Raw genomic sequence first — 27,062 nt, 5'->3', positions numbered from 1 at the left:
CAAAAGGCATCCATGTGACAGGGGTTCCACTCATCTCTGGAACCCCTTGCTAGCTGAAGTTCAATCTGTTTATTTGTTTGGTTCTTTGTTTTTGTTTTTTTTTGTTTTTTTGTTTTTACTTGTTTGTTTTACTAATCATAGAAATATATCTTCGGCTCCTATTTAGTACATTCGCTACCAACAGATGGAGTAGCAGTTACAAATTAAAAAGTGAAGCATTTAATTGGGAACAAATAGCAAAGAAAAAAGAAAAATTATGTAAGCGAACATTATTCGCTGTTGTATTCCTCCATTACCATTTACCACAGGCTCCCATGCTTGTGAGGAAGAGGAAATCCCTGAGAAACTCATGCTCCAAATTGGGAAAGCTTGCCATAGCTGGAAAACCTCCCTGATATAATGTAGTCGCGTTGGGAGAGGAATGGTCTATTCCCCAAAGAGTACAGCCCATACACCTAGACCTTACCTAATTCTCAGGAGACAGCAGGAGGGGAAGCAGCAGCCTGGGTACACAATGATGAGAAAGTCACAGTTGTCTCCCATGACTCTAGAGGATCAGAAGGTCAGTAGTGCCATAGTCCACCTAGGGACTCCTGGGAAGGGGACAAAATACCAATATGACCCATTTACAGGGTAGTGACCTGGGACACTAAGTGGTGCAGTAGATGGAGCACCCAGCTTAGAGACAGGAAGATCTGAGTTGAGATATGGCCACAGACACTTACTGGGCAAGTCACTTCACCCTTATTTGCCTCAGTTCCTCATCTGAAAACTGGGGACACAGTGGAGAAGGAAATGGCAAACCACTGCAGTATCTTTGCCAAGAAAACCCCAGAGACAATCGTCTGTGAGGTCACATAGAGGCAGGCATGACTAAACGATAGCCTGGGGCCAGGCAAGGGAGCAAAGATGGATACGGTGCTGTATTGGTAGAGGACCCTGAAGTGTGGAAGGACCCCAAGGGAGGAAACACAGATCCCCAGATTCGGAGCACCCTAGAACAAAGCCCTAGCTGCCCCACCCTCGTCATAGCTCTGTTTATATCTGATATTTATTCTTCCAGGAGTTCCTGAATGTCCAGCTTTTCCACAAAACCCTCCCTGCCCAGCCCTTTTCTTAAATCTTAAAGCATCTCCATTTTGTACCATTAGTCTAGCACTTGGTTGTTTGAGTCCTGACTCTGTCGCTGCTTATGAACCTCAGTTTCTCCATCTATAAAATGAGGAGTTTGGACTGCACAGCCTCCAAGGTCCCCTGCGTCTATGATCCTATGATTTTGCATGGTTTTAGTTGTATCGTATATAATTCTCTGTTCTTTACAAACTGCTTTATTTCTTTAGGGCAAAGAAAACATTTTAAAATGTCTGTATTCCAGCCACTTAGCAGAGTGCCCTGGTCACATAATTTCCTTTAAAAAAAAATACTATTGGCTCGGATCATGTGACAAGCTCGTGTGGAAGAAAGAATTTAGATTATGAAAGAGTAATATATACTTGCTCAAAATTTTTGGTGGAGGAAGAGTGCGGGAGACTTAGGGAGAGTGTGCTAAGGGAGAGAATGCGGCTGATAGACACTGGAGAAAGCAGGCTAGTTTGCTAACTCAAACCCAGGAGTTCTGACTCTGGCCCTGGAGCCCCAGAACCCAGGCATCTGTAAGGGCTCGCTAACATTTGCAGTTTTGACTAAGAACCACTAGGTGGTGCCCAAGTCCCACAGGGCACACCTTTTTCCTATGCTGAGAATTCTCACATTTTACTCCCCAACAGTAGTAAACATTTTAAGAGAAGTCCTAGACAAAAACGTCAAGGGTGCTTTCTCCAGACCCTCAGGGGCTTTGCTCCCCCTCCCTAAGCCCACCCCGTGTTCACTCAATGTAGATCGACTTGGGGGCGAGGCAGCTCAGTAGGAAGGACCGGGCCTTGATTCTTGGCCTCTGGGTCTCTGTTTCCTCATCTGTCAAATGGAGAGAATTGGTTCTCTGAGGTCCTTTCCAGCTCTAAACTTGATTCCCCATCCATTCATGGCCCCACCCCCATTAGAACATGCTGAGGAAACACCACAAAGTACGTTTAAAATCAGCATCATCTATAGAGAACCTGAAGGTTTGCAAAGCACTTTGCAAACATTTTCTCATTTTATTCTCACTACAGCCATGGCAGGGAAGACTGAGGTAGATAGGAGTCAAAGAAAGCTGTCCCCACAGACCTAATGTCTGAGGATAGATTTGAATCCAGGTCTTCTTGACTCCAGACCCAGCATTCTATCCACTGGGCCACCCGGCTGCCCTTTCTCTTACTAGTCGGGAATCCCTGATCTTGGTCTCCTATTGGACTTGGGATTAAAAAGAATAATTACAGTAATGGTGATGACAATGATGTTTAGCTTTAAGTTTGCAAAGTGCTATATGTATATATATATATATATTATCTCATTTGATCTTGTCATCCCCTGCTGTGCCCCTGGTCATTAGCTTGAATCCTTTCAAATCAGTCTGGGGTCTCCATTTAGCAAAATGGAAAAGGAGGTGGGGATAGAGCTAGGATGCTAAGTTTCTCTTCAGCCCCCATAATGCACCTGGGGGACATGTAAATCAGCTTAGGGCAAGATTCTCAAAGGCCAGATGGAGCCCTTGGATCCTGCAACCTCCCTCCCTGCCCCCAGTTTCTTTCTTCCACATTTCTGTATTTATTAAGCAACCCGGTGAGCCTCAAAATTCTTTATTTTAAGGGATTGGTCTCTAAAAGCTGAAAGGAGGATGGATTCAGGCAGAAGTACAGGTTAAAAAGTTATTTTAAAATCACCAAATTTAAAGTGCTCCTCCTCGCTGGCAAGGGGGGACCTCTGATAAAAAAAGGTTGCTGAACTTGGAAGCGAGAGAGTCTGATTCTAGTCTCAGATCTTTCACTATGTAGTAATGAGACGCTAGACAAGTCCCTTAGGAGAATAGGCTCTAGAAATGGAAGGAAGAGACCTTAGAGAATATCCAGTCAAACTCTCATTTTACAGAAGAGGAAAACTGAGGCCCAGAGAGGTTTAGTGATTTTCCCAAGGTTACGCAGATAGGAAATAGCAGTTAGGAACCCAGTATTTTGAACCCAGGCCTTTTTGTCCCTAAATTCAGTGCTCTTTCCTCCTTGAAGAAATGAGGGTTTTGAACTAAATGGGCTCCAAGGCCCCTTCACCTCTAATATTCTATGAATCTTATAAAATTTTCAATATATAATGCACATGTACTCTAATGTGGCTGCACCTTCAAAATCTTCATCTTCATCCAGTTAGTTAATATTGACAGTGACATACTTCTGAGACTGGGAGAATGATTTATTCTATTTTTTTTTTTTTGCATTTAGTAGTATTTTATTTTTTCCAATTCTACATTCGTTTTTGTAAGATTTTGAGTTCCAAATTTTTCTCCCTCTTTCCCTTCCCTCCCCCTTCCCCAAGACAGCAAGCAATCTGATATAGGTTATACATGTACAATCACATTACATATATTTCCACATCCATCATGTTGTGATAGAAGAATCAAAAGGAAAAAAACAAAAAAGGGAAACCAAAACCAAAAGGGAAGAAAACAAAAAAAAGTGAAAATAGTATGCTTTGATCTACATTCAGACTCCATAGTTCTTTCTCTGCATGTGGATAGCATTTTCCATCACAAGTCTTTTGGAATTGAAAATGACTGATTCTTAAGACGGTGAACCTCCAAGTGTTAAAAAAGAAATTTATGTTTTAAATCGGGGTTAGATTAGATAACCTCTAAGCTTCCTTTCAACGTTAGGCTTCCCTGATTTTATTTACTGTCAAAAAGAAAGAGCTGGCTCTGTGGATGCCAGGTAAATAGAAATATTTAACCAAAGACACCTTCTCCCAATTCTGGCCATTTTCTTTGGCTTTCCCCATGCCTGGAATAGTCCCTCCTCCCCTCTACCTCCTGGCTAGCCTGGCTTCCTTCTATACTCAGCTTAAATCCTGAATTCTCAAGACACCCTTCACCTCCCATCTCTCCCCAGTGACTTCCTTCTGAAATTACTTTCCATTAACACTGTATACAACTTGTTAGCACATTTTTTTTTTGCTTCTTATTAGAATAGGAGCTCCTTGAGGGCAGGACTGTACTTTGTCCTTTCTTTGTACCCCCAGGACTTAGCACAGTTCTTGGCAGACAGGAAATGTTTAATAAATGCTTGTTATCTAACTAACACAGTAGATAGAGCCCTCTTCTTGTGGGATGCAGGTGAAGTGTATGGGTCCTCAAGGGGCACACACGCAGCAGATCCCACCAAACTGGAAAAACTTAACATGTAGACAGACCACAACTTCCCCAAGCCTTCTGTATGTGGTGTCTGAGAGCCGCTTTGGCAGAAGGATTCATCACAACAGAAATTAATATGGACCAGTGACGACCACATACACTTCTGTCGTCCAAAGACCAACCTAGCTAAGTGTTCGTATCACAGGGCTGGCCAGAGGGCGGTGAATCCTTCTGCCAAAGCAGCACTTGGACACCATCCACAGAAGGTGTGGGGAAGTTGTGATCTCTGGTGGTGAAGGGAATACCCACACAGATTAAATTTTAAAACTTTGAAGTATTGAAGAAGATACAGGCTAAAAGTGGCAGCCTAGTCCCCTGGATGCTGACTTGTTATTAAACAGTTTATAATGGGTATGTTACACATTGCTATAAACTATAATATAGAGACTATCTATGTTAGTGTTTCTGTTCTCAACCCAAGGATTACATATAATTAACCAATAATTATACGTTTCATTAGGGAAAGTTAGCATACCAGGGAGGTGGTTGCTAAACTTGGGGAAACATGATAAAGCACATTTGTTTATTAATCTTCTCTAGAGAGCTAATTGTTGGGCTTGCTTCAAAACTGTGGTTGCAGGTCTAGCCACCTGTCCTCAGGTTTTTGGAATGTAGTAAGGGAGTTTAACTATGGGAACTTCAGCAAAATGATTCATTAAACAGAACAACAAGATAAGTGGCAGAAATATGTGCATTATCAGGTCCACGATCATCCTAGGTCCCAGGATTTTTCCCTAAGATCCCTCCCAATTCTGAACCAACATTTTTTGTGGGTTGTTTTCTTTTTTTTTTTTAAATGCAAAGGTCAGCTAGCTCTGGTGACTTACATAGTGTTAATGAACCTCTTAGTGTGTGTTCCTGCTTCCAGTCACCCCTACCTTCAAACCACCTTCCCATAGTTGCCAAATGAAACTTCCTAAAACACAGATATGACCATGTCATACTCAAAAATCTAGGATAAAATACAAAATCCTCAGTCTGGCATTTAAAGTCCTTCATAATATGGCTCCCACTTACCTTTCCACTAGAGTCTTAACTTCATACTGCCCTACCTTAAGTCATCTCCATTTCAGTCCAGCCCATCTGCTGGCAGTTCCCAATTGACAACATTCCATTTTTCCACAGGTGGTCCCCACTCCACTCCACCCCACCTCATCCCACCCTGCCCAGAATGCATTTCTTCCCTACTCTCTGAATCCCTAGCTTCCTATTGCAGCAGCTCTTGTCTGAGAGTAGTTGTCCAGCTCCTACTGGAACGAGTAGATTGGGCCAACTCTTAGGCCTCCTCTCAGGACACCAGGGGTAACTCTGAGGGGTCAGGGGAGGTTTTATAATATTATCACTGTTGTGCTCCTCACTGATTATTCATTAGCCAGCCAGTTAATTAACTTTTAGAAATAGGTAGTATAGAAAGGTCAGTTGGCACAAAAGCGTTCCTGCAAATGTCTAGGGCACACTCTCTCACAAGTATATAGAGTCCAGGGGAAAGTGGATCTGAGCTTTAGCTAATTTGGCAAAGGAGTCGGATGGAAGTACTTGTCTCCCTTTGGGGAGCACTCGTGAAGTTCACCTGAGGGGGCCCAATCTCTCTGCACACTGGTGCCCTTGCGAGAGTCCTGAGGCTGCTATATTTGGTGTATTTAGTTTGTCTTTAAATGCCAGTGAAGATGTTGCTATCAGTCATCACTATTCCAGGGACATTGCTGTCCTGAGAAGTCTAAACATTCTGACCTTTAGAAGGTTACAAGGTTTTCCTCTGGTCGAGGGAGAAAGGGGGAAATATTTTCCCCCTTAGCCCCACCACCCCAAGCATTTCGCTCCACAATTAGGTGGGCTTGCTGTTGAAATTCCATCTTCCCAAATGGCCTGCTGTTTTTATCCGAAGTCCCACAGGCTGTGACTGATTCTCCACAACCAATCATTAGGTATTTCCCAGGTAGTTTCATCTGCTTTCATTTAATTTATATCTAGTTTACACCTTTGGCTAAATCAATGGAAGTGTCTGGTGATTGTTTACCTTTTTTGGAGTGATGGAATGATCCTATAAAGAGGCATTCTCACCTGAGAAGGGCATCAGGTGTGGAATATCTGAGCAGCTTTGAGCTTGCTTTATCTGTACATACCATACAGGCCAGGAATGCAGATTAGATCGGTCACAGACACAATGACCTTGCCCCTGGCATAGCTTGTTCCTTTGTCTATTTACCCATTCACCTACATGTGAGAATGGAAGAGACTCGAGAATTTTAAAACTGGAAGATCTCAAACCCCAGAAATGTTTGGAAATTGTTAGGCAAATAACTGTTACATGGATTACAGTATAGCCTTCAGAGGCTTGTGTGCCCTTCCTATGTTGTATTGAAAACTGGGAAGTATATTAAATGCTTGTCATAAACTAGTCTGAGGTTTTGGGCAGAGCAAGGGAACAAAGGAAAAACCAAGCCTAAGGTTATTAGCTAGTTGGGAACTGGGAGCACTCTGTTCCTTGTTCTAAAGAACTTGGCACCTGGGACCGAGAATCTCCTGCTGGGGAGGTGTGAGAGGTCTCTGGAGCCAAGACTCGGTAGGGCCGTAGGGCAAAGGTTTTCTTTACTTTCTAAAAGAACCTGACAAAGCCTAGAAACTTTATGTAATCTGAAAGAACACCACAGCACCTGCCTTTCCTTTAAAGAAAGAGCCAAAAATTTCAACCGAGGCAGAAACCCAACTATGCATCCAGCTGAGCAGCAACGGCGGAGACTGTGTCCAGCTGATGAGTGTTTGGCAAAGCAGCAACCAGTGGAGTGGCATCTGGCAGAGATGATGCATTTGACTGAGCCCTATCAAGTGGACGCTAGGAATCTTGAAGACCCAGTGGAAGCAGTATAATTACATTACTAGCAGACATCAGCAGCCCTGTGGAGGAGTGAATTGCCTCCCAGGTATGCGCTCTTACAACATTTTTTACGGATCACCAACAACCCTCCACACATTTGTCCTGGATCAAGGTGTTTCTTAGGTCTGTGCCTCTACACATGTGTTCCCTATGTGCGTCCACTCTGACATTCATCCTGAGAAAGTGTATTGCCTCTGGTTTATGGGAGAAATGGTTTGTTCCTATGAAATGTTTAATTGCTGCTTTTCTTACTGTACCAGTTCCTTAAATATCTTTGCTTTGTATTAATTGCCTCCTCTGACTATTAAAGATAAAGGCGTTGGTTTGTGGAGGTTCATGAGTTATGGTTTTAGGGGTGCCTGAGTAGCATTCGGATTCTGAAGTAGCCATTTGGGGTGAGGGGGCTCCTGTGAGTTGAGGGTAACCATTACAGAGGACATTACAGAGATAAAGCATCTAAAATGGCAGCCAGTTTAGAAGATGCTAAAAGATAGATAGATAGTCTCAAACGAGAAGTATGAATATGAACGTGCATCCAGAAACTGAACACTGAAAACTATGTAAACTCTGCGAGGTTCTCTCTGCTATCTTAGTAGGAAACTTTATCCTACCCAGGAGGGAACTCTTCTGGCAGCTTGGTGACCACTGGAGTCAGAAAGACCTGAGTTCAAATCCTGTCTCAGAAATTAATCGGCTGTGTGATCCTGGGCAAGTCCCTCAGACTCAGTTTCTTCCCCTATAAAATGGGGATAACAAGAACATCTCCCTCCCAGTCGTGAGGATAGAATGAGATAACATGTGGACAGTATTTTGCAAACCTTAAAGCCCGAAACAAATGCTATTATTTTTTTTTGGAGGGGTGTAACAGGCGAGTTAGGGCCAACCCCTGCCCTCCTCGGACCTTCAGGGCTCTGAGATACAGGAGGAGCGGCCTCGCCTTTGTTGCCAACGTGACACTCCCGGCTCTTTGTCTGGACCTGCCTGAGCACATGGCACTTTCATTTTCTTTGTCTGGACTGCCTGACCACAGGGAACTTCGGGTTAGCCTGGGAAGAGAAGGGGAGGAGAGTAGGCGGAACCAGGGTGGCCCTAATGCCTGCGTAACCAAAGATATAAACGTTTGCTTCTAACCTGAATAAAACAGAGTTACTAACTTGGCTCCCGCCCCATTCATTGTCCGCAAGATCAGGTTCTTTGCTGGACAAAGGTCTGGGTGTTGGGGGGGGGTGGTAACAGACCCCAACAAGTTGGGTGTTGGGGGTAGTGGACCCCAACAGAGGGGGAACGCAGAACAAATGGGGTTAAGTGACTTGCCTAAGGTCACACAGCTAGTAAGTGAAGCTGGATTTGAACTCAGGTCCTCCTGACTCCAGGGCCGGAGCTCTACTCACTGTGCCACCTAGCTGCCCCAATGCTAACCATTATTATTCTCAGACCGTGTCTTTTAGCGGCTTCCTCAGATTTAGTTTGATCCTGGCACTTAACCCTTTCTCTGGTCTCCTGATTGGCAGCCAGGGTCTTCTTTAACCCACTTTGGCTCTGTGTGCCTCTCCCTTCCCCATGCTGTAACTTCCCAGTCAGTTGTTACCTTTTCTCCACACCCACTGTGAAATCCTTCAGTTCACACTGTTCAAGTCCCCTTTTTTTCCTGATATGTAGCTACTGCCCAAGCAATCTCCTCAGTGTTTGGAATCCACTAAATGTATAATAGCTCCTCCCTTTACTATGTTTGTTGTTTAGTCGTGTCCAACTTTTCATGACCCCATTTGGGTTTTTCTTAGCAAAGAAACTGGAGTGGTTTGCCATTCCTTCTCCAGCTCATTTTACAGATGAGGAAACTGAGGCAAACAGGGTTAAGTGACTTGCCCAGGGTCACACAGCAAGTAAGGTCTGAGGCCAGATTAGAATCCTGGAAGATGAGTCTTCCTGATTCCAGGCCAGGCACCATGTCCACTGCGCCACCTAGCTGCCCTTACCATGTTTGGAGAGGTCATTATTGGGAGGTAAGAGAGGGGATTAGGGCAATGAACTGGAGTGGGAGATCCCTTGGCAAACTCTCCAGCCCAAGGGAGGTCCCCTCCCCAGTCCCAACTTTGGGCGTGGCCTGCAGGACTGGTCAGCACACCTTAGAGACCCCTCTGTTCATTCAACACTCATTCCCCGAGGGCTTGCAGTGTTTCCTGCACTGCAGTAGGTGAGAATTGGAAATACATGAAGCAGATAGGCCTCATCGTCACTCTCCCCTTCTCAAAAGCATGGAAATACCACCCATTTGGGAAAAGAGAAATGGCAGTGGATCACAGAGGGATCTTGGGGAACCTCAGGGCAGGGCTATAGGATAGAAATCCTCGAGAGCCACAGACCTGTGAAACAGTATTAAGCCTGTCCTCACACATCTAGTAGTTATTTTAAAAATCCAAGCTCAAATAGAAAAGCCAACATGAGAACACTACAACCTAGGACATTTCCTCCAGGCCTCCTGGAAGGATGTGTATGGTGTTGTTTCTCTTCTTCTTGGACATCTGCAACCAAAACAGCCCGAGATGGTTTGCAACTCCCCTCCCAGCTCTCACAATACGGCTGATTTCCTAACTTGGCAAAGTCTCTACTGCCCAGCAGAGCCTTGAGAGGGAATAAATAAATAAGTCAGGAGTTAGGACCCAGGGATACTTAAAGGACGTGACAGCTGCCTGGAAATCAATGAAATGTGCTTTAAGATGCATCAGACTGATGGGAGATAGGGTTTGAATTCCACTTACCCATCTGTTCAGGTACAAGTGTTCCTCTTTTAACTGGGAATGATTGCACTTTCTATTCAAAATCCTTTCTAGAAAGGGAATTTATGGTTTGGGAAAAGGAAAAAGACTGCCCTCCAAAAAACCGACAGACATCATGGTGTTTCCAGATTTTTTTACAGTACTCCTCGTCCTGGCTGTGAGCCCCTCAGGTAAGGACAACTTGTTCACTTAAAAACCGAGGGTGGGATGGCAGAATGGTTTAAGAAGGAATCCCGCAGCGACCTGCCGTGTATACTGGTAGGGACCGGGAATGTGTTTGCCAGGAAGTTTGAATGACAGCTGGTAAGTGTGGATCCCATTGCCAGTGTCATGGAACCTAAATGTTTCTAAGATGTCATCAGCCGTTCCAGAATTCTGAGAACTTCTGCGGTGCCCTGGGAAGTCTGGGATCATGATATTCCTTTAAATCGGGGCTGGTAATTTAAAGGGATAGGTTGTACTGGCAAAAAGTTGCTAAAAAGTAATTTAAAATTTTTTTTAAATGTTGAAAATAAATAAAACATTTTTAAAAAAAGTTTTTAAAAGTTGCTGAAAGAGTTGATGACATTCAAAAGCTGGCACAATATGTTTGGTGCAGAAACCTGTCTCCTGGTTATAACTGTTTCCATCTATGTAAGGACATGGAAGTAGGTTTCTTTATTTTTAGACCTGCGTAAACATCTGAAGTAGGTTTGGGTGCCATGTTACATGTATACACATACATGCATGTGTCTATAGATAAAGATGAAGTGATGGACCTGGAATAAGGAAGAGCGGGGTTTAAATCCCCCCTACCATCATTGTTAGTACATATATTTACACATGTATTTATTGAAAGCAGAGGAACACTGGGGCAAAGGGTGAGGAATGAACAGTAACAGAAAAGCAAGAAAGAAGGAAAAAGAGAAGAGAGGAAGAGGAGAGGCCAATATTAGCATTCTAACTTTGTGAGTTTTTAAATTAATTCACTTTTTTATTGCTTCAAACATCATCAAATTTGGCAAACTTCTGTATTTACTTTGCTATATAATGGCCCTTCAAAATAAAAAAAAAAGTCAGTGGATTTTAAGGTAAATTTGCTATTTGCATTTCTGACAAATTTTCACCTAAACTCCTAAGTGTTTATCATTTTTTGTAAAACGACCAGATTCTTTCTTTTCCTTTCTTTGGCTAACAATAGCAGAAAATACAAACCTTTGTACATCGATGCCTCTGTATAATAGGTGTTACATAAGAGCATTAGAAATGGTTCATGGGCACATCTAAGGGATGGGGTGGGGGTCGTTGTTACCTCAGCAGGCTAGGGAAATACCTTGATTATTCCTTTCCAGCATGAATTTTATTAACCCTAAGGCACTATATAAATGTAATCCATTATGATGGGAGGAAGAACTGCCTTCTGGGGTTAGTCCCTGCATTCATTCAAATCAACAAAACATCAGTGTTCGAGGGGGGCCATGTTGGATATACAAAAATGAAAAATGGCACAGTCCCTGCCCTCAGGTGCTGGTAATTTAACAGGGGGTCTGAGAGAGTAGGGCTAAAGCCAACTGGGTGATCTCACATAAGTCTTTTGCCAAAATAGTGAGCCCCCAGGAGTGGAAGGCTACCCTCATTAAGGAGGGATAAATTGGTCCAAGTCAGAAAAATGAAATAGATGAAAGTTTCCATGCTGATCAGTAGTAGAATAGAGCCCATGATGGGCTGATGGGCTTCCAGCCTGGGTGAGATAAGGACCCCCAAGTTGACATACACACACACACACACACACACAGAATGTAGGAACCTAGAATTGATCTAGCCCACCCAACCCTCTCCCATTTTACAGGTAAAGAAACTGAGGAGGGGAGATAACTAAAGATAGACAAAGGATTTATTAAGCACTTACTGTGTATCAGTCCCCATCTTAAGCTCTGGGGACACAAATATGAGCATGTAAATCAGTCAAGCTGCTCAAAGAGCTTATATTCTAATAGGGGAAGACAACACATGAAGAGGTGATAGAAAAAGTGGGGGGAAGGACAGGTAAACAGTTAGGAAATGGTGTGGAGGACTGGACCCCAGCAAAATAGGGTGAAAACTCACCTATGGGGGGAGGGGATTCTGGAATGGAGTCTGAAGTGAAAGAAGAGTAGGTGAGAAGGTCAGGAGAAGGTGGAGGTGGTCATCCAGTAGAGAAAGCATAGATTTAAAGCCAGAAAAGATCTTGGAGCTCATCAAGAACAGGTCCTTCACTTTACTATATAAGGAAACTGAGTCACAGTAAGGTATAGTGATTCGCCCAGTAGCAATAGCTAGTAAGTCTCTGATCTAGGTCTTCCTGACTCTAAGGTCTGAGTTCTATCCACTACCACACCATGTGGATTAAAGTAAATAAGGTTACCAAAAGAAAAACTAAAAGAAAAACCAGCCATAACCATCACATCAGTCAGAAGCAGCTGGTTGCTAGGAGAAAACAGCAGTCAAGTTGGTCGATTCCCTGCTGGATAGAAACCGTAGAGGTGGCTCTGTTACCTGGCATCGGCACACCCCTAAGGACCCACTCTGCCCCGCAGCATTCTGCCTCTTGAGGCTGTGTACTCAAGGATTCCCTGATTCTGATTCTGCTGAGAGAAAAGCTTGGCAGCTCAGCCAACCCTTCTGAGCCTTGGTGTGTCCTGCTGAAGGGAGCAGGTGCCTCAGTCCGAGGGCTTTCTCAGCCTGTGACCTCCCTAGAGGGAGAAGAGAGCTCGTTTCCTGGGGAAGGACAGCTGCGAGCCTGGGAGTCTGCCAGGCTGGTTCCTAAAGGAATCAGCCAATAGGTAAAAATGAGGCCCAGATATGGGACAGGTAAGGAGAAGGAAGAGCGTAGTGTATAGGGAATGGAAACAAGAAGGGACATTCCCCAGGTCATCAAGAGATAATGCATTGTTTTAATTCATAGCTAAACATTATATTTTCTGAAATTGTGTTGGACTGTCCAGAGCAAAGGCAGATTTAAGACTTTTCTTGGTGGTGACTGCTGTACCTCTAATTGTACTCTTCGGTCCCTCACTGTCCAGTGTCTCTGGGTACCATAACTATTCCTTGGCTGCTATCCATAGGGTACCATCACCATGGTGCCCTCCCAGGGCCCATCTTCCCTCCAGGCCTTGTAGAGGCAACATCCAGGCTCTCTAAGGGATGATCAGTCCCCTCTCCCAGCTACTGAACCTGAATTGCCACTTCTGCCCTGCCCAGCTCCCCACTACATTCAACTGATTTTGACCCAAGCATAAGGATTACTAGTTGTGACTCTGGCATGGGGGACCATGACAGAGAGATCATAGGCAGAAATTTAGGCAAAGGGATTCCCATGTTCATAGTGATCATATTCTCTGAAGCAAAAATGGAGGAAAATGGTTTGACAACTTCAACTAAAGTTTCCTCCAATCAAGCAAGCATTTTATTAAGCATCTACTATGTACCAGGCACTGGGAATCTCTAATGCCTCTTCATGGTGTACAGCAGACCCTGGGTTCTCAAAGGCTATACCAGTAGGACACAAGTTCTGGTAGATTCCACCAAGCTGGAAAAGCTCCAAGTACATTCCCAGATACAGATTACCTGTCTATCATCTGAGGACTACTCTACCTAAGTTCAGAGAGGTTCATTCCCAGCAGGTTGGCTACCGGTTGATGTCTTTTATCATGAGTCTTTCAAATCATACAACCCTCAACTGAGATAATAGTTTTCAAACTATAGAGCAATACCTCCTTTTTAACAAAAAAATTACTAGACCCCCCTCAAAACTTTTAGAAAAATAAATATGTATAATTAAATTTAATCATTAAATTTTAAATGATTACCATAATCATTCTTTAGTTGTTTCCATTTTTTAAAAAAGTGATGGGATTAAAAAAACCAAACACCTTACTGTAGCATTCTTACCAAAATGAAGGACATTGAGAAATATAATACAAATTATGGTATTTTTAACTTCTGCACAAATATTAGTTGACTTCAAGTCTACACATTTCATGTTCAAATACAGTTATCAGTATGACACAGCTCACTTGTGTCATGAGCCTACACCTACTGACAAGTGGTGTGGCATATCAAGTCTGATTTAAGATTCAACATGTGCCAATTCACAGTTGACCATGTCTGCACATACCCTAACTAAATGTATGATAGACACGTCTGATTGCTGTCTAAATAAAAACACAGATTAGCTCATGTGTGGGTTGGATCGATATCTGATCTAGGATCCCACCCACCCCTCTCCAAGGGAACCTGTGATTGCCACATCTGTGGGAAGCAGGAGGAGGGCTGGAGATATGCACTAGCTTCTTCACTCACCTACCTTCAAAAAGTTTTATTGGATTAGAATTATACCTATCCACCATACCTCAAATATTGCTAGTCTAGGGGTATGATACTTTGGGGCACAAGATAAACACCACTTTCCCTGATCATCCTCAAAGGGGAAGGTATTATCTAGCTTACTGTCACCACCAACCCTTTCATGAGGTTACATAAAGGACCATCACAGATGGCTAGTAAACATCTTTACCAAACCTCTTTCTCAAAGTAAGCAGTATATAGAAAAATTGGTAAGGTTGTACAGATTCAAATAGCCCAAGGATACATAAGAGTAGATGGGTTCTTTGTCTGGGAGCAAGATAATATCTCAGCTCAAACCAGGAAAGGGAACAATCTTAGATTTCGCCATTGGGGAGCATATTTTTATTAGTTTCAGAGGTTTAAGCACTAGAAGTCAAAGCACAATTGGGGGAGGAGGACTGGCTTCCTATATAGCTCTATTAGCTATTCAAAGGTTAGCACACTTCTCTCACAGCCATCTCCCTCAAAGTTCTCCAACAATCTGAAAACGTCCCATCTCCTTCATTCAGGTACACACAGCACTGTGGCTCAGTATTCTCTCAGCCATTCAGGAGTTATGTGCCCGTACACATGCACAGTGCATGCACCACCCAACCTGAGTGGGCAGAGGCCTTGTGTAATCTCTGCCTTGTACCCACTGTCAATTGTAGATAATTATCCATGTTAGACTTGCTTTTGTTGACTTGATTAAACCTTCTTTTAATTGAAAAGGGTGGATGTACTTATACAGGACATCTTTCCTAGTGGTAGAAAAGATACTCCCAATAGAAAACTTAGAGTTGGTCTCGGTGGAACAGAAGGCAACTGTCACTTGTGGGCAGCTAGGCAGTACACTGAACAGAGTGCCAAGCCTGGAATCAGAAATACTTGAGTTCAAATCTGGCCTCAGACATTTAATAGCTGTGTGACCCTGGGCAAGTCATTTTGCCCCAGTTCACCTCAGCTTCTTCATCTCTAAAACAGGGATAATAATAGCATCTAACTCCCAGGGTTGCTTTGAGGATGAAATGAGACAAGAGTTGTAAAGCACTTAGCACAGTATCTACACATAGTAAGCTCTATATGAATATTAGCCATTATTATTATCTGGTCTTGGAATACCCATCCTTCTGATTAAGGTAGCATTGCATGGCAGAATGAACATAGGGCTTGGGAGTAAGTCAAAGAGGATTGGTCACTGAGCCACTCATTCAGTGGACCTCGAAGGGAGAGATCAGTTCTGCTCTTGATTTCTTCTTCCTCTTTTCTGAGTATAGGGTAACTCTGAAAACTCCCTTGGACTTCCCATAGTGGGGAGAAGGTTTTGTTCTCCTTTCCCATCCCTGTCAGCTATGGTAGATGCTCAAATATGGTAATAAGCACATGTCTGACCTAGCTAAGCCTGAGCCTGAAGGACTTTGGACCCCTGGTGGTCTCTTCTGTTTCATATTTCTTTCCCTGAGCATAGGTGACCAAACAGTGATCCTGAGATGGATATTTCCAATCTTGAAGACAACCTCAAGAATATGAGAAATCAGGCATTCCCGAGTCCTTCAGATTCCGAATCCTAATTGGTAGAGGGAGCTTTTTGGCACTATACCCTTCTAGGAGAAGATAACCACTCCTAGGAGTATGAGTCCAAGCTATGCCCTGGTGTGCCAGAAGACATAGACCTTGAGGAAGACGTACAAACCGTACACAGCTGAGGTGAAGGGGGAATGACTTCAGCAGTCTCACAAAATGTTTCATATTTTAATACTTTAAATATTGATCTTTTGAGAGAATATAATGAGACTTGTATGGTGTTTTAAGTCTTTGCTAGCGTGTGCTTTTTAGTCTTCTGTGTTTTAAGTATTTCTTTTTCTATTTCCTTTTGAGGGATACCATAGAAATAAGGCAAATCTAAGCTTTAATTGATTTTCCTTTGGGCTTCAAAGTAGGGAGGGAAAAAGACAGAGGATGAGGGAAAAGAACCTGACTCCTCCCATTCAGAGGTCAAGCTCCCCCAGGACTCAACCCAATCTGCACAAGCTAGAGTTTGAGGTGGGGGCTCCTTATTGGGAGAAGCTAGGTACCCTATAGCTCCCCGAGCCCAGCACTGGTGTAGTGTTACATGAAATTTAGTTAAGATTTAATTCCTGCCCTCCAGTAATCCTCATGAAGCTGATAGTCTGGTAGCCTTTGTATGGTTCACTAGGGTACTAGCTTTCAAGTCAGAGGACACAGATTCAAATTCCACCTTTGATGCTTACCACCGGTGTGAATTTGGGTAAATCATTTAACCTTCTTGAATCTACACCCTCTTTTCAACCACAGAGACAATATACTATGCCTTAGAAGTCAGCATCACTAAAACTGAACTATCCTCTGTGATCCTGAACTCTGAAATTTTCCTCTTCATTATAACATCTTGTCCTTCCTTCTCTCTCTCTCAGCCTTATATCTTCCAAATCTGTTCTTCACTTTCACTGCAATCTGCAGGTAAACTAGGCCATGTTTTGTCTCAATTCTTACCTAGCCCTTAGTCACTAAATGGGCGTTGCCTCAGACAAACTGAGACCTGAGAAACACCTTAACTTAGGAAGGCCAAGATCACCCACTCTAACCTCGGCCATTGCCAGTAGTCTTGGCTTTTGTCTTGCCACTGGACTCGGTTGATTCTGGAAGACAGAACAAGGCTGATGACTTTGCATGGCTCCTGCCTCCCCCTCAGGATGTCATTGGTCCTCTTTGAGAATGAAGGATGAGCAACAGCAGTGTCCAGGCCCTCCAGTCCATCACCCTGTACTGGTCTCACTTTCCTCCCTTCACAGTTCAGACACCGTCGTTGGCAGCTCAAGTATACCCTGCCTTCATTTATTGCTTGTGCCTTCCCAAACCCAAACTCTGGGATGACACAACTATTTTACCTTCTCCAATGCCACTTGGTGCTGCAGAATCCTACAGGGGAAATGCAGTTAACCATATGCTCTGGGTCCACAATGCATTTGTCTTATTTTAACTGGGCCCCCACTGATACACATGGATTCTTTCATTCTTCCCACAATCACTATCATATTCCCCACAGCAACTTTCAAATCTTCTCTCTCTCCCTCTTAGCAGAAGTCCTTACCTTTAGCTTTACTAGGAAAACAGGCCATTCAGCTGGGCTCTCTCTTCTCCACACCTCAAAACCCCTTTTCACCTTCCCCCCACTGCTTTGCTAGAGTCTCTTACAAAATGGTGGCCCAAGAGGTAGTGGGAAGAATATGGGATGCGGAGTCAGGAGAGCTAAATTCAAATCCTACCTCATGCTTATTACCTCTATCTCCTGGGATACTTCACTTAAGGTCCTTTAAGGTATCATTTTTGTAACCTATAAAATGAAGAGGTTGGACCAGATGGCCTCTAAACCTCCTTCCAGATCTCTGATCCTTCTCCTTGTCACTCGTATCCTCAATACCATCCCACATGCCTCTTCCAAGAGCTCACCGCTCTAATTATTCTCTTCTCTCTCTGATCTTTTATCTCTCCCTATCCACTGGCTTCTTCCTGGCCATCTACACACATGCCCATGTCTCCCCAGGCCTTAAGAAACCTTTGCATAGATGACTAACTTTGATAGACTTAATATCTCTTCTTAGCAATGCAAGGATCCAAGACAACTCCAACAGACTCATGATGGAAAATGCCATCCACATCCAGAGAAAGAACTATGGAGTCTGAATGCGGATTGAAGCATATTATTTGCTTTCTCACTCTTTTTTTCTTGTTTTTGTTTGTTTCTTCTTTCTTGTGTTTTCTCCCATTGGTTCTAATTCTTTACAACATGACTAATGTGAAAATAGGTTCCATATGAATATATATATGTAGAGATTATATCAAATTACATGCCATCTTGGGGTGGGGGAGGGGAGAGGTGGGGAGAAAATTTGGAACTCAAAATCTTATGGAAGTGAATGTTGAAAATGAAAAATAAATAAATACATTTTAAAAAATCCTTTGCATAAAGCCGCCATCCCTCAATACTGTTGTCCTATATCTCTTTTCCTTTTTATAGTCAAACTCCTAGAGAAAAAACAAAAATGCTTACACCATTGCTTCTACTTCTCTTCCTCCCACTCATTTCTTGGCTCTTACAGTCTGGCCTCTGGTCCCACCGCTCAAATGGAACTCTATTTTTTTTGTCAAGATTGACAGACATCTCAGCTGCCAAATCCAGTGGCCTTTTTCTCAGTCCTCATCCTTTGGGATCTCAAAGCCGTGTTTGATACGGCTGAATACCGTCAGTATCCTTTGTGCTTTTCTGGGCCTCTGCAACCCTGTTCCATCCTAGCTGCTGTTCTAGAGTCTGACTGCTCCTCCTCAGAAATCTTTGCCAGATCGTTCTTCTTCTCCCTCCCATTAAGCATGGGTGTCCCTCAAGGCTCTCCTAGGCCTGCTTCTCTTTCTCTCCACAGTCTCTCTTAGTGAGCTCACCAACTCCCATAGGTTTGATTATCATTTATAAGCAAATAATAAAAAAAATGATTTATGTAGCACTTGCTACGTGCCAGGCACTGTGCTGAAGGCTTTGTAATTGTTATCTCACTGGATTTGCACCACAACCCTGGGGCTATCACTATTCCCATTTAACAGGCGAGGAAACTGAGGCAGGCTGAGGTTAAGTGACTTGCCCAAGGGTCACAGATTTGATCCAGATTTGAACTCAGGTCTTCCTAACACCAAACCTACCTATACACCCAGCCCTAATCTCTCTCTCTCTGGAAGTCTAGTCCTGTATCACCTTTTGGATATCTCTACTTGGCTGTCTCCTAGACCTCTCAGACTTAACATGTCCAAAATTTTTTCTTCCATAAACCCACTCTTCTTCAAACTTCTTTGTTTCTGTCAATGGCACCACCAGCTTTGTAACTTTGAAGTCATCTTTGATTCTTCCTTCTACCTTATGGAATCAGTGGTTAAGTCTTATAAAATCTACCTCCATAACGTCATCTTAAAGAGCAGTCTAGATCTAGCTAATAATAATTGCATTTATAATGATACTATGACATTTAACATAATAAGTCATCATCTCTTACACCTATTTCTTTCTTTATTCACAGGGCCTTTCTCAGGCCTTCTCATTTGGACTATCACAATAGCCTCCTAAGCAATCTCCCTACTTCTAGCCTCTTTCCTCTCCATTCCAACCTCCGCATAGCTACCAAAATATTCTTAAGGCTCAGGCCTAAACATGTTATTCCTCTATACAAATATCTTCAGTGGTTTCCTATTGTTAATAGAATAAACTATACGTTGGCATTTTAAAACCTTCACAATCTGGCCTCCACTTACCTTTCCAGACATTTCCTATTATCCTATCAAATTGTCCTGCCAGCTGTTGCCTATCCACAACTCTCCATTTCCCACCTCCAGTCCTTTACATAGACTGTTGCCTTCCTCGCTTCCACCTCTTAGAGTACTTAGCTTCTTTCAAGGCACAGCTTAGGGACCTCCTCCTTACAAGCTCTTTCTTGATCCTCCAACTGTTAATACCCACCCCCTCCTCAAATCATCTTGTATTGGCCTGCTTATGTATACATTTTATATACCACCACCCCAGCCCTAAAGTAGAATATAAACCCCTTGAGGCCAGGGATTATTTCTTTTTTATCTCTGCGTCCACAGATGCTTTAAAAATGTTTGTTGTGGGGCAGTTATGGGTCCAGTGAGTACAGCACTAACCCTGGAGTCAGGAGTACCTGAGTTCAAATCCAGCCTCAGACACTTGACCCACTTACTAGCTGTGTGACCTTGGACAAGTCACTTAACCCCAATTGCCCTGCCTTCCCCCTTCCAAAAAAAAAACAGAAAAAAATATTTGTTGCACTGTTATGAATTAAATATTCAGGACAGAGAATTATCTAGTTTGTCTGGAACATGGAGTATAAGGGAGAGGAAGCATTCTCTTTGCTCATGAGATGAAGTTCAAAGGGTAAGAAAGGCCTTGAATACTAGAAAAAGCAATGCAAATTTTACTTGATAGGTAATAGGATCCCACTGAAGACTTTGGAGCATATGAAATGAAAAGAGGTGAGCCCTTGCTATGCTGGTGGCACTAGGTGTCTGAGGGTGGTAGCCCTATGGACCTCCCTCCCCCTACTTGCCTGCCACAGCTAGGACAAGACCGCCCCTTTCCTGCTCCCTGGCACTGGGATAGGCCTCCTAGAGCCCTTTGAGCAGGAGTTTGGCACTGCCAACCTGTACCAGGCACTGGCCTTGCAGTCTGCCCAGGCTATACCTGGGACAGTTCCAAGTTTTAGGGAAAGTCTATTCTGTCCCAAGTGACAAGGAGAAATGGGCGGTGTATCATCATAGAAGGAACTGTGGATAAAGAGTCCAATGTACTCCACCAGGACAAGGACTGATTGTCCTATTGGAGGCTGCTCTTTGAAAAGGTCATCTTAGAAAAGAAGTACATAGGTTCTAAAGAAAAGTTGACTGATATTAAACACATTTATATGGATTTCAAGAGAGAAACAGATCAAATCAAGGAGTTTGTATGTGGAATAGATGGCTGAAGCCAGAATAATGGACACCATCCAACAGGCCATCAATTCTGGGGAAGTTCTACTTTGCAAAGAAGAGGTTCTTAACAGTGTGTGTGTGTGTGTGTGTGTGTGTGTGTGTGTGTGTGTGTGTGTGTGTGATGGACCCCTTTAGCAATCCAATGAAACCTATGGACCTGTTCTCTGAATCTTGTTTTTAAATGTATAAAATAAAACACACAAGGTCACAAAGGAAACCAAATATATTGAAATATGGTTATTAAAATTTTTTGAAAGTTCATAGACCCCCTGTTAAAAATCTCTGCTCTAAAGCCTCCTTCAAAGAGTCAAAGCAAAAGACAAGGAGGAACACAAAGTTTCAAGAAGATGCTAAGGAAATAGAAAGGGTGAGAAAGAAGTTAAGTAAGCCTTAGTGGAAGCCCAGATGACCTAAAATCACTAATTCAAAGCACACAAAAGGATCAAAGAAAAAGAAATTGGTGATTTGTTTCTGGCTTAGATGGAAGCAAAGTATTGTAACTTCAAAAAAAATAGAGAAAAAAAGCACAGATATCAAGAAAAAAAGAAACAATAGAATATGGAAGATAGTGGTCCTTTTATTTAATTGATACTGACCTGGTACATATCTGGATAAAAGAGGTAAAACCTTTTTAGGAAGAGGAAAATGGTCTCTTCTGGCCTAAAAGAGACTAGATCAATGACTGATTAGTGAATAAATTATTTAGAAATTGCTACAGCCCATCTTCTGAATAAATTATTTAGACATAACTCCAGGGAGTTATCTATTGTTTCTATGGAATCTCCCTACTGGAAGGAAGGATTTGGTTTTCAGAGAATATCTATTTCCACGAGTCTTTCGCAAAGGGAACTCTACTGGAATTATTTAGACTTCTTGGTCCAGTTGCCTTCAGGGTGCTGTTTCAGAATTCAGGGAAGACCAGAAACTTCCAGGAGAACTCACTTGACAGGTAATAATGCTGTTAATTAGGGAACGACCCACAGTAGTGAAAGGAAATGAACTTCTCAAAGCAATTAGTAAACAGCTTTTTTCTAAGAACTTCACTTAGTTTGTTTTCATTTATGCATAGCAAACAAGATTTTCTTTCTTTTTTTGCTCTTTAGTTGGTTTTATATTTTGCACTATTTGGTGTTTGGAAGTATTTCAAGGAATTTTATGGAAAGTTAAATCTGTATGTAATCAACTAGAAAATATTCCACTGCAAAAAAAAAGAAAAATAAGAAACAAAATAAATGAAAAGAAGCAAGACACCATAAGGAGTACTGAGAAACACATCATTTACATTTGATCGGTCCCTACATCCCTGGCCAGATATACAACACTTCTTAAGCATCTACAATGTGCCAGGCATTGTGCTAAGTGCTAGAGGTACAAAGGAAGGCAAAAGACAGTCCCTACCCTCAAGGAGCTCAGTCTTGTGTCTGCAGCTCAGAGATAAGAGAGGTGGCATTGCTCCTAATTTCTGGGAGAGCTTTTGTGGGAGACCTGAAATAGATAGGAACCACAATTCAAACTGAACACACCTTGGTGTGGTCTGATAGTCCCTTTTCCTGAGCTCTGAGACAAGGTATTTCTAGAAGTTGAACAAAATAACCCAGTTTCCCCTAATTGTCTCTCTGAGTCTAACAGGATGAAATTATTCAAATTATCCACAACTATTTCCCACAACATCCAGATTAGAAGGAGGAAAAGATGCCCAAGTACTCCGCCAGTATTATTGCATGGCAGGAAGGAAAAAAAAACTGAAGACTTCACTACATATACAGAATTAGAAAAGAAAGAGATTTGGGCAAATCGATCAGTGTGGAATTCCAGTTTTGAAGATTTTACTAATCAGGAATCTGTTAATTAAGAAGCTTCACTAGGCCTGGCATACACATGTACATAGAAATATCTGCACACACACACATATGTTCATACTTGTACAATTGGATTACCACACTTATACAGGGAGCCCAAACCTCAAGAAGTCACAGAGAGGGTTAGCACTCAGCAGTTTACATTTTGTATATGTGGAAATTCTCAAAAAATAAACAAAACAAAGCAAGACAAAAAACACTGACTCTCTTTACATTTAAAAAAAAAAGTCCTAATAGCCCCTTCATATCATTAATCCCTCATAGTTCTAAAATCCTCTATGTGGGCTGGTCTTTAGAGATTCTTATTGTCTTTTGGGAGGCAGCTAGAAAGGCATTATAGATAGAGTACCCGACTTGGGGTCAGGAAGGCCAGAGTTTGAATTCTGCCCTAGATGTATATAAGCTGTGTGACTCAGAACAAATCGCTTAATCTCTCTGAATAATGCTGACAATGATATTCATACAGCACTTCAAGGTTTCCAGAGTACTTTAAAAATATTTTCTCATTTGATCCGCACAACAACTGTGAGGGGTAGGTTCTATTATTAACCCCATCTTATAGATGAGGTAGCTGAGGCAAACAGGGGTTAAATAATTTGCCCATGGTAAGTGTCTGGAGCTAGATTTGAACTCAAGTCTTCCTGACTCCAAATACAGTGCTCTATTCACTAAGCCACCTGGCTGCTTCTGAGTCTGTTTCCTGAGCTATAAAAAGGAGTTAATAATCGCAGCTATCTCACAAGGCTGTGGGGATCACATGAAATTATATAATATACACACATATACACACATTACATATATGCATATGTATATATGTCTATGTGTATATATGCCTGTGTGCATGTTTGTGTGTGTGTAGCAGCGAGGGAATTTTCCCAAAAAGCTGGTCTTACCCCTGGGGCAGCCTAGTGGCCCAGTGGATAGAGTGTCAGGCCTGCAGTCAGGAAGACTCATCTTCCTAAGTTCAAATCTGATCTTAGACACTTCCTAGCTGTATGACCCTGGGCAAATTGCTTAACCCTGTTTGCCTCCATTTCCTCGTCTATAAAATGAGCCGGAGAAGGAATGGCAAGCCATGCTGGTATCTTTGCCAAGGAAACCCCAAACAGGGTCACGAAGAATTGGATATGACTGAAACAAACTCAACAACAACAACAAAAAAATACATACAAACTTTACAAACTTAAAAGTACAATGTAAAAGCTGACTATGATTATTATTCGATGTTACTAGGTAGTCAGCGTGGTATGACCTCTTGGCTGTTAGACTGTGAGCTCCTTGAGAACAGGGACCGTCTTTCGCCTTTCTTTGTGTCCCCAGAGATTAGCACAATGCCTGGGACATGCCGTAGGTACTTAATAAATGCTTATTAACTGACTGACTTTTGTATTTCCAAAATTCAAAATGAATGTTTTGATTTGTATGGCCACTATACCTTAGAAAAGGGGTTCTTAACTTTTGGCCCATGGTCTATGGATAGATTTCAAGATGTCTCTGGACTTAGATGGGAGGGTGGATAACATTTTCATTTGCATTAATTTCTAACTGAAATTCAGCATTTTCTTCAATTATTTAAAAACATTATTCTGAGAAGGCCTGTGGACCTCACTAGACTGCCAAAAGGGTCCATGGCATACAAAAAAAATTGCCTTAAGTAGATTATAACTGTAAGTGACTTTAGCTGGAAAAATTCATCACCTGGAAGTCATCCTGCTGATGAGCCTCTGTGGCCTGATCTTCAGATGACAGACACACCCACCAGAAAAGGGCCTTTACTTGAAGCCTTTCTAGCTGAGTAGCAGCTACCAAAGTTTGAGCTCAGCCTTTGAGAGGCTGGTCACCTCCACACAGCAAGGCAGCATCAGAGGAAGTTTAGTTCATTATGTAATTATTTTTACGTCATTCATTTAACTCTTGCCCACCATACTCCTTTTCCTTATAAAAGCTTTGAAAGCTAAACTCAGCATCATGCTTTATTAATTCTGAATTTTTCTTTGTCCTTATAGCCTCTCTAGGGTTCAGTTCCATAGCAGAAACTGAAGATGCCCTCCTCAGGAACTTATTCCAAGGGTACCACAAATGGGTCCGCCCTGTATTGAATGCCAATGATACCATAAAAGTGTATTTTGGATTAAAAATATCTCAGCTAGTAGATGTGGTAAGTAACTGAGAATCCCCAAAATAGAGTCATTAACCTAGTTGTTTGACTAAGACCTAAAAAAAATTGTGAGAGAAAGGCACACTGGAAATCTGGAAGGGAAAAAGTGAGAAGCTTTGTGGAAGTAAAATGGAGATTTGTGACCACGGTTAAGAGCTCTTGTTTGGGCATGGAAGATGTCATTGGAAATTACACAGTGAGGGTGTAATGAAAAGAGCCCTATATTTGGACTCTGAGGACCCAGGTTCAAACCTTGACTTTGTCCCTTACTACTTGTGTGACTGTGGCCAAGTCACGTAAGTTCTCTGTGCCTACCTTAGCTACAAAATGTGATGTTTACTCAACCATAATATGATCTATAAGGTTCCTTCCAGCTCTAAATACATAACTCAGGGCTAACTTGTACCAAATGCCCTGAAGGAATTGAAGAAGGAGTCAGGGGATAGAAGACAGTAACTAAACACGAATTGACCTGACCTGGGACAACTGCTATGCTTTCCAGTGTGTCATTAATTCTGCTGTGTTCGGTTCAAATCCCATCACAACAGTTTCTTTTTTTTTCCTCCTGATTTTGCTAGGGATGAGTCCAAAATGAAGGGCAGAGCAAAATGGGGAAAGGGATATTTTTATTTTTGCTGTTTTAGGGCAGATGATACACTGAGCACTAGCTGTCATGAGAGCCTCAACTTGGTTAGAGTTATTGTTCTAGAAAATAAGTTACTAATAGACCCCTAAACCCTATTGACTTATCTTCAAGAAACTCTTAATTAAGACACTCATCTCACTCAATGAACACACTAACCTATATCTTTGCTTTTCTCTATAACTATGAGGACCATATTTTCTGAACTTCAAATTGGGATGCAAGGTCTAACAAAGGATATTCCTTTTGCACAACCTTGTTAAAAGCATCCTTCCTGGGGCAGCTAGGTGGTACAGTGAATAGAGTACCAGCCCTGGAGTCCAGAGGACCTGAGTTCAAATGTGACCTCAGAAACTTGACACTTATGAGTTGTGTGACCTTGGGCAAATCACTTGACTCCAATCACCCTGCCTTCCCCCCTCCAAAAAAAAAAGCATACTTCCTTTCCTTGAAATTGGTGTTAACTCTGGGATGTATACTCATTGTGAATTTCTATAACAAATGCTTGTAGAATTTGGTAACCTGTCCACACACTAAATCTTTACCTCTCTTGTAATGATAACTGTAGGAAAACTGATGATCCTTAAATTCCCAAATGCTTAAAGTCCCCTTACTTAGTTTCCCCAAATCCTGCGTTCATCCTTTTACCATCTCACGTGAGTATATCCTAACTGACTGCCTACTAGCTTAAGGCTAGCACGTTTCTTTACCTCAAAGTTGTGAATCGCTGAATCTCAGAACTGGAAGGAACCTTACATATTATCAAGTACAGCCTTTATGTGAACAAAAACCTGCTCCATGCTCCCTGACAAGAGGCCATCCATCTTTGGCTCGAAGACCTCTATTGAGGAAGAACTAAGACTCGTTCTGTTTTTGGGCAGATCCCACTGTCAGAGTTTTTCCTTTTTGTTGCTCAGTCGTTTCAGTCATGTCCAACTCTTTGTGATCCCATCTGGGATCTTCTTGGCAGAGATACTGGAGTAGTTTGCCATTTCCTTCTCCAGTTCATTTTACAGATGAGGAAACTGAGGCAAACAGGGTTAAGTGACTTCAGGGTCATGTAGGTCAGATTTGAACTCAGGTCTTCCTGGCCAGGCACTCTATCCACTGTACCAACTAGATGCCCCTTATATTGAGCCTAAATTCACCTCTTTGCCTAAATCTTCCATATGTGCTGCCTTCTGGATCAAAGCAGAACAAGTCTAACACATGCGAAAACTCTTTAATTACTTGAAGACAGTTATCATGTCCTTCCCCTTAGGTCTTTTACTCTCTAGACTAAACAGCCCCGATTTCTTCAGCTAATCCATGTATAGCATAGTGTCCAAGCCCCTTAAAATCCTGGTTGGACTCCTCTGGAATGCTCTGTTTAGCTTTTCTCTGTTTTTTCTAATGTTTGCAAAAATATGCTTCCCCTTTCCTCTATCCATCCTACTTCTTGAGTCAACCAAGTAGCTACCTTCTAACCAGTAACAGTAAAGTATCTTCCTGGATATCAGCTTCGGGGGAACACTGACAGAGGCAGCTTTCCTACGTAAGAGT

At 42.4% G+C, this 27,062-nt stretch overlaps 1 protein-coding gene across 1 annotated transcript in view; it reads left to right on the top strand.

Moving 5' to 3' along the window:
* The first annotated feature begins 10,082 nt into the window (after positions 1-10,082).
* CHRNB3 (cholinergic receptor nicotinic beta 3 subunit) overlaps positions 10,083-27,062 on the top strand; it is a 41,539-nt gene continuing 24,559 nt past the window's right edge. Inside the window, exons 1-2 of the mRNA XM_036749993.1 lie at positions 10,083-10,137; positions 24,726-24,877. Of these exons, the coding sequence (XP_036605888.1) occupies positions 10,083-10,137; positions 24,726-24,877 (207 nt within the window). The remainder of the gene's footprint in view (positions 10,138-24,725; positions 24,878-27,062) is intronic.

Source organism: Trichosurus vulpecula, chromosome 3 (assembly GCF_011100635.1).
Source record: "Trichosurus vulpecula isolate mTriVul1 chromosome 3, mTriVul1.pri, whole genome shotgun sequence".
NCBI lineage: Eukaryota > Metazoa > Chordata > Mammalia > Diprotodontia > Phalangeridae > Trichosurus > Trichosurus vulpecula.
The sequence above is the reverse complement of the archived record's forward strand: the minus strand, read 5'-3'. Positions and strand labels throughout refer to the sequence as shown.